Genomic DNA, 14,945 nt, shown 5'->3' with positions numbered 1-14,945 from the left:
TTAAAATAAAGACTACTAGAAGAGACAAAGAAGGACACTACATAATGATCAAGGGATCAATCCAAGAAGAAGATATAACAATTGTAAATATTTATGCACCAAACATAGGAGCACCTCAATACATAAGGGAAATATTAACAGCCATAAAAGGAGAAATCGACAGTAACACAATCATAGTAGGGGACTTTAACACCCCACTTTCACCAATGGACAGATCATCCAAAATGAAAATAAATAAGGAAACACAAGCTTTAAATGATACATTAAACAAGATGGACTTAATTGATATTTATAGGACATTCCATCCAAAAACAACAGAATACACATTTTTCTCAAGTGCTCATGGAACATTCTCCAGGATAGATCATATCTTGGGTCACAAATCAAACCTTGGTAAATTTAAGAAAATTGAAATTGTATCAAGTATCTTTTCCGACCACAATGCTATGAGACTAGATATCAATTACAGGAAAAGAGCTGTAAAACATACAAACACATGGAGGCTAAACAATACACTACTTAATAACGAAGTGATCACTGAAGAAATCAAAGAGGAAATTAAAAAATACCTAGAAACAAATGACAATGGAGACACGACGACCCAAAACCTATGGGATGCAGCAAAAGCAGTTCTAAGAGGGAAGTTTATGGCAATACAATCCCACCTTAAGAAACAGGAAATATCTCGAATAAACAACCTAACCTTGCACCTAAAGCAATTAGAGAAAGAAGAACAAAAACATCCCAAAGTTAGCAGAAGGAAAGAAATCATAAAAATCAGATCAGAAATAAATGAAAAAGAAATGAAGGAAACGATAGCAAAGATCAATAAAACTAAAAGCTGGTTCTTTGAGAAGATAAACAAAATTGATAAACCATTAGCCAGACTCATCAAGAAAAAAAGGGAGAAGACTCAAATCAATAGAATTAGAAATGAAAAAGGAGAAGTAACAACTGACACTGCAGAAATACATAAGATCATGAGAGATTATTATAAGCAACTCTATGCCAATAAAATGGACAACCTGGAAGAAATGGACAAATTCTTAGAAATGCACAACCTACCAAGACTGAATCAGGAAGAAATAGAAAATATGAACAGACCAATCACAAGCACTGAAATTGAAACTGTGATTAAAAATCTTCCAACAAACAAAAGCCCAGGACCAGATGGCTTCACAGGCGAATTCTATCAAGCATTTAGAGAAGAGCTAACACCTATCCTTCTCAAACTCTTCCAACATATAGCAGAGGGAGGAACACTCCCAAACTCATTCTACGAGGCCACCATCACCTTGATACCAAAACCAGACAAGGATGTCACAAAGAAAGAAAACTATAGGCCAATATCACTGATGAACACAGATGCAAAAATCCTCAACAAAATACTAGCAAACAGAATCCAACAGCACATTAAAAGGATCATACACCATGATCAAGTGGGGTTTATTCCAGGAATGCAAGGATTCTTCAATATACGCAAATCAATCAATGTGATACACCATATTAACAAACTGAAGGAGAAAAACCATATGATCATCTCAATAGATGCAGAGAAAGCTTTTGACAAAATTCAACACCCATTTATGATAAAAACCCTGCAGAAAGTAGGCATAGAGGGAACTTTCCTCAACATAATAAAGGCCATATATGACAAACCCACAGCCAGCATCGTCCTCAATGGTGAAAAACTGAAACCATTTCCACTAAGATCAGGAACAAGACAAGGTTGCCCAATCTCACCACTCTTATTCAACATAGTTTTGGAAGTTTTAGCCACAGCAATCAGAGAAGAAAAGGAAATAAAAGGAATCGAAATGGGAAAAGAAGAAGTAAAGCTGTCACTGTTTGCAGATGACATGATACTATACATAGAGAATCCTAAAGATGCTACCAGAAAACTACTAGAGCTAATCAATGAATTTGGTAAAGTTGCAGGATACAAAATTAATGCACAGAAATCTCTGGCATTCCTATATACTAATGATGAAAAATCTGAAAGTGAAATCAAGGAAACACTCCCATTTACCATTGCAACAAAAAGAATAAAATATCTAGGAATAAACCTACCTAAGGAGACAAAAGACCTGTATGCAGAAAATTATAAGACACTGATGAAAGAAATTAAAGATGATGCAAATAGATGGAGAGATGTACCATGTTCTTGGATTGGAAGAATCAACATTGTGAAAATGACTCTACTACCCAAAGCAATCTACAGATTCAATGCAATACCTATCAAACTACCAATGGCATTTTTCACAGAACTAGAACAAAAAATTTCACAATTTGTATGGAAACACAAAAGACCCCGAATAGCCAAAGCAATCTTGAGAACGAAAAACGGAGCTGGAGGAATCAGGCTCCCTGACTTCAGACTATACTACAAAGCTACAGTAATCAAGACAGTATGGTACTGGCACAAAAACAGAAAGATAGATCAATGGAACAGGATAGAAAGCCCAGAGATAAACCCACGGACATATGGTCACGTTATCTTTGATAAAGGAGGCAGGAATGTACAGTGGAGAAAGGACAGTCTCTTCAATAAGTGGTGCTGGGAAAACTGGATAGGGACATGTAAAAGTATGAGATTAGATCACTCCCTAACACCATACACAAAAATTAGCTCAAAATGGATTAAAGACCTAAATGTAAGGCCAGACACTATCAAACTCTTAGAGGAAAACATAGGCAGAACACTCTATGACATAAATCACAGCAAGATCCTTTTTGACCCACCTCCTAGAGAAATGGAAATAAAGACAAAAATAAACACATGGGACCTAATGAAACTTCAAAGCTTTTGCACAGCAAAGGAAACCATAAACAAGACGAAAAGACAACCCTCAGAATGGGAGAAAATATTTGCAAATGAAGCAACTGACAAAGGATTAATCTCCAAAATTTATAAGCAGCTCATGCAGCTCAATAGCAAAAAAACAAACAACCCAATCCAAAAATGGGCAGAAGACCTAAATAGACATTTTTCCACAGAAGATATACAGACAGCCAACAAACACATGAAAGGATGCTCAACATCTTTACTCATTAGAGAAATGCAAATCAAAACTACAATGAGATATCATCTCACACCAGTCAGAATGGCCATCATCAAAAAATCTAGAAACAATAAATGCTGGAGAGGGTGTGGAAAAAAGGGAACACTCTTGCACTGCTGGTGGGAATGTGAATTGGTACAGCCACTATGGAGAACGGTATGGAGGTTCCTTAAAAAACTACAAATAGAACTACCATATGACCCAGCAATCCCACTACTGGGCATATACCCTGAGAAAACCATAATTCAAAAAGAGACATGTACCAAAATGTTCATAGCAGCCCTATTTACAATAGCCCGGAGATGGAAACAACCTAAGTGTCCATCATCGGATGAATGGATAAAGAAGATGTGGCACATATATACAATGGAATATTACTGAGCCATAAAAAGAAATGAAATTGAGCTATTTGTAATGAGGTGGATGGACCTAGAGTCTGTCATACAGAGTGAAGTAAGTCAGAAAGAGAAAGACAAATACTGTATGCTGACACATATATATGGAATTTAAGAAAAAAATGTCATCAAGAACATAGGGGTAAGACAGGAATAAAGACACAGACCTACTAGAGCATGGACTTGAGGATATGGGGAGGGGGAAGGGTAAGCTGTGACAAAGTGAAAGAGCGGCATGGACATATATACACTACCAAACGTAAGGTAGATAGCTAGTGGGAAGCAGCCGCATAGCACAGGGAGATCAGCTCGGTTCTTTCTGACCGCCTGGAGGGGTGGGATAGGGAGGGTGGGAGGGAGACGCAAAAGGGAGGGGATATGGGAACATATGTATATGTATAACTGATTAAATTTGTAAAATAAAAAAAATATAAAAAAATAAATAAAAAAAAAAAAAAAAAAAAAAAACCCTTCAGGAATTATTCCTCCAGTATTCAAAAATTGTTAGCTAGTTCAGCAAAGAAGTCATCACACCACTGACAAACAAGTGAAGTTCTGACAGTTGTCATCATTGATCTACCTGTGTTTTACTTACTAACTTTAATGAAAATGTAAACAACATTCACGTCAAAACTATGCTCTTTCATCAGCTGCAACCACAGGTTGGCTAAGGATATAGGAGTTCAGCAAAAATCAATAAAAGCAGTCTGTGAGAATCAATTGGCTATATGAAATTTACAGTAAAGAGTCTTGTATATTTTGTTATTTGTAAATTGTGTGCTATACATCCTTCATACAAAAAAAGTTTATAATAAATGTATGTACATAAATACGCTTTTTTTTTCTTTATCAGCACACCACTAGGTAGATGGGAAGTTATTCACCAGGGAAAAAAGAAGTTATATGTCCTAATTAGTACTTAAAAAAGGAAAAAAAAAAGGAAAGAAAGGAGGGGAGGAAAACAGGAAGAGAGGAGAGAGGGCAGACTGGAGACATAAATGAAAACAATGAATACAATTGATTCTTACATTACTTAACTCTTTAAAGTACTTAACACATTTTCACATAGACTTTCTTGGTTTAAAATCTGTCCTTAGTCAACCTCTGCTCCACTCCATACATATATCCTCCCCAGAGAAGGGCACTCAGCCCAACTGTGGCTTAGGTTTCTGCTCTATCCTCCTTCTCCATTTCATTTGCCTTCTCTTATCACCAACCCAAAGACACTATCTCCTTAGCTAATGGGGAAAAAAGATTGAGGAATTTGCTGAGTTCTCAGATTCTATTGTTGCTTTCTACTCTCCTATCACCCACTTGCCAGACACCCCTCAGAGCTCTCCCTTTCTCCTCAGCCACTTCTAATCTTCTCAGAATCAAAATATTTATAAATATAACCATAAATGGCAGCATCTCCAGTACAGAACCATGTATACATCTCTTTCCAGAATTCCCATTCTTCATGTCCCACTGCACTACCAAGGCTGCCCACCAATTCTCCCTCCTCTTCCCTCAGCCAGGCTCTGGACCATTCCAGAACCTATTTCCCACTACAATTCCTGGTACTTCTGCCTAATTCACAGACAGATTCAATGCAAAGAGAGAAAAAAGGGAAATATTAGATCTAGACTCATGACATTTATTCACATTCTTGGCTAACGCATAGCATAACTATAACCAGGTAAAGTTACTTTTTTTTTTCCAGTTTATTCTCTCTGCACACTCTCCTGCTTTCTGGTTGATCATGCTCTTCACTGAAACAACTTCAGACTGTTGGAGGGCAGAGACCACATCTGGCTTGTTCTCTTCCATATCCCCATCGCCCAGCCCAAAGTGGAGACTCAGTAAAGATTTACAGACGGATTGTTAACAATCAGCCAACCATCTTCCTGATCTGATTTTGCAATGCCTCGTCCAGCAAATCTTACTCCTCATGGGTTCTCTTGTTTCAGATTCTGCGAGATGATGGGCTAGCCAGACCAATTATCCAGACTGGAGCCAAAATGAGGCTGTACCCATAGTATATGTTCATTTAACCCAAAGGAAGAGTACTTCTGCTCTTTCCCTTTTATGGCACTTGACACTTTCTACGTTATATTATATTTATAGGTGACTATGTCTCATTTTCTACACATCTCTGTAAGCTAAAGGACTCACTGAAACTTGTTTTTCTATCTTCTGTCTTCTACATACCTTGTACATAAATGTACTCAATGCATTTTATCAAGTGAATAAATTACATATATATACGTCATAGGTAGATAAATAGGTAGATATCTGAAAAGGACAAATTAACAGGGGGGAAAATAGCATTTTTAAAGAGGCACCTACTGACTGTCCCCACAGTTAAGGCTAGCCCTACCCACACTGGCCTTCCTAGGCAGGGAGGGCAGAAGGCACAGAAGAAAGGGTGCTGACTCAGAGAGTCTCCCAAATACCCAGACTATAAAGTATAAGCATGGTCTGCAACCTCCCTGTTTATTTAGCCTTGAACATGCTGTGGGGATTTCATTGGCATTAAAAAAAAAAAAAAAAAAAAAAGACCATAGAGTATATTTTCCACATGGAATATCATGATTTAAATTTTTTCTTTTTAAATCTGACGGAAAGTCTATATCAGACTTCAGTTGACTCACAGACTTTGCCTTTCTCCCCACTTTGAGCATACCTGGTGAGCAAAACAGCTGGCTTGAACAACTGAGGTCACAAAATGCAAAATTATTAATGATACTGAATCAATCCAAGCATTTAAATCATATAATCAGAGAACTAACCTGACTTTTTTTTTTTTTTTTTTTTTTTTTCTTTTTGCGGTATGCGGGCCTCTCACTGCTGTGGCCTCTCCCGTTGCGGAGCACAGGCTCCGGACGCGCAGGCCCAGCGGCCATGGCTCACAGGCCCAGCCGCTCCGCGGCATATGGGATCCTCCCAGACCGGGGCACGAACCCGTATCCCCTGCATCGGCAGGCGGACTCTCAACCACTTGCGCCACCAGGGAGGCCCTAACCTGACTTTTAACAAACAAAATCTAGGCATGAAATAAAAACAACTGACATTTATTCTACATTCTTCTCACTAAGGGCAGCAGTATCTACTTAAAGTAGTGCCGACAATCACTTTCATGTAATACACATTTGTCCACTTTTCATAGGAAATCTCCTCCTGTGTTTAACCACAGTATCTACAACTGCTTAGATGCCAGTGCTGACTGCACATTCATATTTTCTATATGACAAATATAAAGCATCTTTTACACAAAATGTCAAATGTGTTATCATCAGTGTTATCATAAAGATAATCCCATGGAAAAGAGGACTGCTGCGGCACAACTAATTTATGGTCCTTGCCTGGGACAGAAATATAAGATTCTTGATTTTTCATTTCCTATATAATTACTTCTAACCCCCCTTGATAATATTATAACAGATCCTTAAATATAATGTGAGTAAAGATCTCTGGTCCTGAAAACAAATTAAATGATGGTGAGGGTGGCATAGAGACGTAGTTTTTAAAAACTGGTTGGGCTTCCCTGGTGGCACAGTGGTTGAGAGTCCGCCTGCCGATGCAGGGGACATGGGTTCATGCCCCGGTCCGGGAAGATCCCACCTGCCGCGGAGCGGCTGGGCCCGTGAGCCTTGGCTGCTGAGCCTACGCGTCTGGAGCCTGTGCTCCACAATGGGAGAGGCCACAACAGTGAGAGGCCCGCGTACCGCAAAAAAACTGGTTAAACAAGGATCCTCCTAGCATTTCAGGTTGGCTAAAGAAGCAATCAAAGGCTGTTGCTGACAGACACAGATTGTATGATAAAAAAAAAAACAGCAAGAGGCATTGGAATAAAATTTGCTGTAAGTCTTCCCTGGATCAGTCTGTGCTTATAAATTAAAAATCTATGACTGATTCTTTTCATGGTCTCTCCTCTCTTTGCTTAGTCATAAGTCTTTCCAGGATACAGACTGGATATGGGTGGCTGCCTAGGTGTGGTAGGATCTTATTTAAGTTCTAGTTTGCATTGTTAGGCCAATTTTTGTCTTGAGGTTCTGTTTGCTTTTCTGGGGGGGTGGGGTTTGTTTGGTTTTTTGTGTGCTTTTTCTTTTGTTTGTTTTGTTTTACTGGTATTATATTACAAGAGCTGTGGTCTGTTTCTTTTGTGCAATTTTTGCCCTCGGAAAACCAACAGAGTAAAGATTACATATATATAACCAATGGGAGACTTCGTTGATCAAAATCTGTTCTTTAGATGAGTGTTTATTATTACTGTTATGTCCTAAATCCACCTGCTTGAGTAAAGAAAACATTTAAAATAATCAGCGTAAGCTATGTTTACAGGATGTGGCATTTTATATGTATTTTTTATGCATCTATTTCCCTAAACACCACAGCTCACACAGAAAGGATTAGAAAATAAAATCAGGATTTTTAACATAATGCAAACAAAAAATGTGAGAAGGCCAAGTGCTGGCATATTGGGCTAAAAATTATTGAACTCAGCTCTCAACTGAAGTTCTCTTTATGAATAATGCTGTTGCTGACAGTTTCATGATTCACGTGTGCAACCAGCCTCCTGCCGCTGTGATGCTGTGGTGTGGCATTCCACAGTGGCACCCCTCAACCTACTGTCTGAGCCGTGCAGCAGGAAGATGGTTTAGGACACCAAGCCTCTAGGGCGTTTGTCTTTGGGGAGTTTTCTAAAAGAGTTTTTTCTAAATTCATAACATCCATAGTCAAATTAGGACAGCCTTCTCAAACCCAGAGAACATCTCTCTGGGAGATTTGCCAAGTCAAATCCTATCATCCAAATTATAAAGCTGGAGGGATGTTAGAAATCATCTAGTCCAAGCCCTTCCTTTACAGATGAGATATTCGGTACTCATGCAAGTTAAGTGGCTTGCTGCTGAACACACAAATGGGGCAAAACCCGACAAGACTCCAGTTAAGCGAAAGGTTCTGTTGTAGAGAATATTTTTCTTTTTTTAATTCTTGACCTTAGTTTTATAAATCTAATCAGAGACAAAAAGGAAACATAAACCAATGAAAATGTAAATCACAATTAACTATTTAAAAAACAATTCAAGATACAAGGTTTTCACAAGGCAGTACACAAGAAATTTCCAAATGAACTATGCAAACAGTTTTACAACATACATAATGTATTATTTTGGTAGTAAATGTATAAAGTGTATTATAAGACTTAAGAAGTCAAATAATTTTTATGGATAAAAGAGTTTGACAATAAAGTTGAGAGGCCTTTGCTATAGGCAATTAAACCCAGTGACATGTGGTTTAAAGACACCACAAAAAAACAGGCTTGAGGGAATTGTTAGCCCAGGGGAGCCTTTGAAAAGAAGGTCTCTGAGAAACTCCAGTCAGTTCATCAAGTGGCATAACCAGATGGTGAATAATAAACTTACTTATCTAATCCATCATTATGTTTAATTTTTGGACTTTGAAAAAGAGACATGACCAAGATCAGAGAGTGGTTTGAAATATTTTATTTCTTCAATGCCAACATGTCTAATTATTCCTCTCTAATTGGAGCTCAAATTCAGGGAGTTGTTTGAAGATTATTCATCATCTAAATTACATATGACTTTTTTTTTCTTTTTTAATAGATCTTTATTGGAGTATAATTGCTTCACAATACTGTGTTAGTTTCTGTTGCACAACAAAGCGAATCAGTCATATGCATACACATGTCCCCATAACCCCTACCTATAACTTTTTTTTCCTCAGAAGTTCATACCATTTTCAAGACCTCCACATTATTCCTCTAAATTAGGTGGAAGAGATAGGATCACCCATAGTATACTAAAGAGATACATGTAATTGTAGGCAATGATGTCATAGTTTGGAGAAGGATCAAGTGAAATCAACAGAAGAGAAATTTCCTGACCTGTGCTCCTTTGAAGACTGAAATAGGAAAAACTTTACTACAGCTACATTCCTGTCAGCCTATGTTAAACAATTCTCGTGCTGCCTGGGGCTCATACCATCTTGTGAGTTTGCTCTAAGATCATTACGACATTGGCTATTAGGTTTTAGGGGTGAGTTTGGACAGTAACATATCAATATTAGGTCACACTGCAGCCCTAATTAAAATGGATGCCTTCTTGGGGCATCAGTGAGCAACTCCAAAACCTAGAAAGTCAACCCTGAGCGTATGTACGCATTCTGTTAGTAATCAGTAAGTGGAGGCTAGAGCTTAATTCTGGAAGGCTCCTATGACCAATATGATACAATATATATATAATAATATTTACTTTTCCTGAATGTTAAAATATCAAGACTCCTCTTCAGGTTGATAAATTGCAGCTGCTCTCAGCCATTTCCACATCCCTTCGAACATCCTTCTGTGAGTCCCCTCCTACTGGACCCTCTGTACCTAAAGAGGTAGTGCCTGGCACAGTAAGACCCAGCTGCAGCTCCAGGGCATAGATTGTCAGACACTTTGAATATTAACCCTGGGGAGAAGCAAGTTTCAGAAGCCATATAGAGGCCACAGGGGAGCTAGGACTGGATGATAAAAATCCTGAGAGGGTCTCACCCAGCTGGGAGGGGAGGAGGGTGAGAAGAGTTGAGGAGAAAGAGGACCCAGCCTGGGACATGTTGCTGCCTGGAGGCAGGTACAGGGCATCTCAGAGGGAGGAGGGAATGTAGGAGGGTGGAGTGGATCCCTGGTGGCTGTGGGAGGTGACTCTGCATGCCCAGGGTGAGAACAATTTACATTTCTTTCTATACACACCTCTCCTAGTCCTGAATAATCCCAATTTAAGAGTTTCTATGAAAATGCGTGTTTTAAAAGGTCTGACAAACACACGAAGGGGAAAATTTGTCTCATTTTTAAAAACTTACACTCTTAACTTGGTCATCACCATATCTCCCAGTATTTCCCTTCAGGATAAATTTGTTACGAAGGTATGGAAATAACCAAATGTGCTTCTTGTTTAGGAATGTACAGCCAAGCCACATGTGATGGGAGGGGACCATCCACGGCTCTCAGAAACAGGCCACCATTATCCCTTCCTACTAGTCCCTTTCATTCTTTCTTCCTATAAGGAACCACCAACTCAGTCTCTTCTATCACCAGGGGGTACAGTGAGTGCAAGCACTTTTAAAATTTAGGTATAACACTGGTTCTGGTCCATAATCCCTTATCCACAATACAAAAATTTTTTTTTTTTTTTTTTTGCTGTCATTTTAAATTTTAATAAAATAGATAATTTCATACTACATAGAGAGCAAGTCCATCCACTCATTGATAAAATTTTAGAAATATTTTCTATAAAAAGTTTAGTAGCTGATTGCGAATGAATCCATTAGAACATGATTTCTATAGGTACAGTGTTCCCATCCTCACCCCCATTCTTGTTAATTTTGAGAAAATTTAAAAATACAGAAAAGTACAAAAAATAAGACAAGATATCCATATACCACAATCCAGAATTAACCAGTATTTCAATATATTTTCTTGCAGTCTTTTTTTTTTTTTAAAGAGAAATGGACGTTTATATATAAAACTGAAGTCCCCTCTAACCAATCCAATCCCCCCCTCTCCCACACGCATTACCTTCCCTTCTCCACTCTTCACAGGCAACCACTATCAAGAGTTTGGTCTGTATCCTTCCAAACCATTTCAAAAACATTTAAAAAACATACATACATATATGTATCCATTACCAATATATAGCACTGAAATTTTGAGGGAAGTTTTATTCAAATTTACAAAACTGTCAGCATATTATATGTCATTCTGCAACTTTATCTTTCCCCCTCAACATTTCTGAGATCTTTCTCTGTAATACATATAGATCTCATTTATTACATTTTACAGATATACAGTATTCCATCATAAGTATTTTCCATTTTGTTGCTGATGGGCATTTAAGTTGTTTCCAATTTATGACTACTACATATCATGCCACAGTAAATAGCCTGGTACACATTTCCTGAGCATACAAACTCAGAGTAGAATTGCTAGGTGTTTTTCAACTTGCTATAAGGAATGTTTCCCAATTCCCAAGGTCATAACCATTTTAGTATATAGCTTTTTCATATTACTGTTTTTAACCTAACCCCCTTGGATCTTACCTTTGTGTATAGTTCATGTTTTTTTTTTTTTGTGTCCCTTGGAGAACAAATTACCTCCAAATCATTTTTTAAAATAGTCCCATTATATTCTCATCTCCTGATGCCATTTCTATATTATAAATTCTAATAAATGCATAGGTGTTTCCAGAATCTCTTCTGTCCTGCTAAATCAATACCATAAAGGTCTCTTCCTTTCTAATACTTGCAACTTTTTTTTTTTTTACATTGGTGAAGATCTCCAGATCCATGTAGACGGCAATGTTAAACATGTTTTCCATTCCCAATTTTAGTGGAAATGCATCTAAAGTTTCAGCATTAACTGTGCTGTATGTTTTTTTTTTTTTACTGGATATTATCATACAAATGTCTTTCTCTTCAGGATGAATTCTCTGGTATCCTTTTTTAGCTTTTGTTTCTCTCATTTGTGAAGCGTTCCTTCAGAATGATTATTTCTGATATGTTATGAGATGTAAATTCCTGATGAACACTTTTCATGATATCCACAGGTTTTTAATGAGTATGAATTTTCTGGTGTCTAATATGGTGTGATTTCTGGCTGAAAGCTTTCCCACATTCACTACATTGATAAGGCTTCTTACCTGTGTGTATTCTCAAATGTAGAGCAAGGGTTGAGAATTGAGAGAAAGCTTTCCCACACTCATTACAACCATAGGGTTTCTCACCTGTATGGCTTCTCACATGCACCGTAAGAGATGAACTTTGAGAGAAGGCTTTTCCACATACATTGCATTCATAAGGCTTATCACCTGAATGAATTCTCACATGTACAATAAGTGACGTTCGCTGAGAGAAGGCTTTTCCACATTCATTACATTCATAGGGTTTCTCTCCAGTGTGAATATTTTGATGTTTTATGAGGTACTTCTTCTGACCAAAAGCTGTTCCACATTCACTACACTTAAAGGGTTTCTCTCCAATATGAATTTTCTCATGCTCAGTAAGGTTTGATTTGCCACTGAAAGTTTTCCCACACTCCTTACATACAAAGGGCTTCTCTCCTGTGTGAGTTCTCTGGTGTCTGATGAGGTTCGACTTCTGAATGAAAGCTTTCCCACAATCCTTACACTCAAAAGGTTTCTCTCCAGTGTGTATTTTCTGATGGGTAAGAAGGTTTTCCTTCTGGCTGAAGGATTTTCCACATTCATTACATTCAAAAAGCTTCTCTCCAGTATGGGTATTTTGATGTTTAATAACATACTGCTTTTGGCTGAATGCTTTTCCACATTCATTACATTCAAAAGGCTTCTCTCTATTATGAAAATGCTCATGCTCAGTGAGAGTTGATTTGTGGCTGAAGACTTTCCCACATACCTTACAGGCAAAGGGGTTTTCCCCACTACAAATTCTCTGCTGACTGAGGTGTGACATCTGAATGGAAGCTTTCCCACATTCACAAGATTTCTCTCCAGTATGAATTTTTTGATGAATGAGAATTTACTTTTAGGTGAAGGTATTTCCACATTTCTTACATTTGTAGGGCTTCTCTGTGTATGACCTTTCAAATGCAGAGTAAGAGGTAAGGTTCAAGAGAAAACTTTATCATACTTAGTACCTTCAAAGCTTTCTCTTCAACTCTAAATTTTCTAATAGTCAAATGAAGTTTTGTTACATTCACTGGTTTCTCTCCAGTATGAATTTTCTTCTACTCAATGAGATTTGTTATCTAGCTAAAGGCTTTTCAATATTCCTTAGAAGCACAGGGTTTCTCTCCAGCCTGACTTCTACATTTATGAGGTGCAACATGTGAGTGAAAGTTTACCACATTCAGTAAATTCATAGGTTTTCTCTCCAGTATGAATGCTCTGATATCATATGGGGTTCAAAATTTTTTAAATGAAGGCATTTCCACACTGATTTACACCTAAAGGGGGTTATTACCACAAGTAGTAAGCTGTGGCAGGATTTCCAAACTAACTGATGATTCTTTCCTACACAACTAAGTCTAAATTGTGTTTCAAACTCTTTCTAGGTTAAGTTGAAAAGGTGTTGCCTTAAAAGATATAAGGTTTGAGATCAGAAGAAGTATTTTTCCAATTTTCTTATATTCACTGCTTTTTTCCTCAGTCTGTACTTTACTGGAGCTGGATGCAACTTGCCTCCCAAGTCTTGTTGCCTCTCTATCTGCTCATCATCTTCTCAGGCTTCTTCTGGACAAATTTCCTTTACACTTCCTTCTCCACCATCCAGAGTTCGTCTTCTTGCTTCAACACAGGATCACATACAGCTTGGACAGCTTATAACCTGCTATTGGGGAAATGACACAGCACTAGAATGTTAATGCTGGAGCCAAAGTTCTGTCCTAGAACTCAGGCTGAGCCCTGGGGCCTCCTGGCCTTCTGAAGGATGAGGAAGGTGCAGTCTCCAGGAATGCACAAGGAAGCGACCATCATAATTTTATTGAACCAATCTCCTACTGATGGGCATGAATTGTTTCTAATCTTTTCCTATGTGAAACACTGCTGCAATGAACAACCTTGTACCTGTACAACTTCATGTAAATTCAGGTACATTTGAAGAATGAATTTCCATCTCCTATTTTCGCGCCACGTGGACCCAGGGGCCGGACTGACCCGCGGACAAAGACCAAAATGTCCACTCGGTCCGCTGCGCCTGCGCACTCCCCAAAAATTTTTAAAGGAAAAAAAAAAGATTTCTTAACCCATTCGGCAGCAAGATCTGATTTATGGAAAGAGGAGACCAATCTCCTGCACAGATGAATTCCAAACAATTACAGACACTCCCCCCTCTAGGAGGGGGGGCATACTTCCTCACTCCTTAAGCATGGGTTGTACAGAGTGACTTCCAACAAGTTCAAAATGAAAAGGCGAGAAGAAAGAGTAACTTTACAGTGGGGAAACCTGACCAACACTACCACAGCCAGGTGATCAAGGTCAACATCAACAGTGATAAGTCATATTGATAGTATGTACCCTTCAGATGTGATGAGAATGGCACTTGTGTGGTTTTCCTCCCCAAAACCCATAACCCCAGTCTAATCATGAGAAAGCTGTCAGACAAATCCCAGTTGAAGGATATTCTACAAAATATCTGACCAGTACTCCTCAAACTATCAAGGTAATGAAAAACAAGAAAAGTTTGAGAAACTGTCACAGCCAACAAGAGCTTATGGAGTCATAACAACTATAAATGAAATGGAGTGTCCTAGATGGAATCCAGGAACAGAAAAGGAAAGCAGGTAAAAATTAGGGACATTTGAATTAAGTATGGACTTCAGTTCATAATAATGTATCAATATTGGTTTATTAATTGTGACAAATGTACCATACTAAGGTAAGATGATAACCATATGGAAAAGTCTCTGTACTATCTTTATAATCCTTCTATAAATATGAAACTGTTCTAAAATTTTAAAAGTTATTTAAAA

At 38.0% G+C, this 14,945-nt stretch overlaps 1 protein-coding gene across 1 annotated transcript; it reads right to left on the bottom strand.

The window, feature by feature from the left end:
• Nucleotides 1-11,306: 11,306 nt before the first annotated feature.
• LOC132486252 (zinc finger protein OZF) lies at nt 11,307-13,939 on the bottom strand. Its single transcript, XM_060093174.1, has one exon. It carries the CDS (start codon nt 12,926-12,928, stop codon nt 12,050-12,052), a length of 879 nt encoding a protein of 292 aa, XP_059949157.1. The 5' UTR covers nt 12,929-13,939; the 3' UTR covers nt 11,307-12,049.
• Nucleotides 13,940-14,945: the final 1,006 nt, after the last annotated feature.

Source organism: Mesoplodon densirostris, chromosome 3, assembly GCF_025265405.1.
Source record: "Mesoplodon densirostris isolate mMesDen1 chromosome 3, mMesDen1 primary haplotype, whole genome shotgun sequence".
NCBI lineage: Eukaryota > Metazoa > Chordata > Mammalia > Artiodactyla > Ziphiidae > Mesoplodon > Mesoplodon densirostris.
The sequence above is the reverse complement of the archived record's forward strand: the minus strand, read 5'-3'. Positions and strand labels throughout refer to the sequence as shown.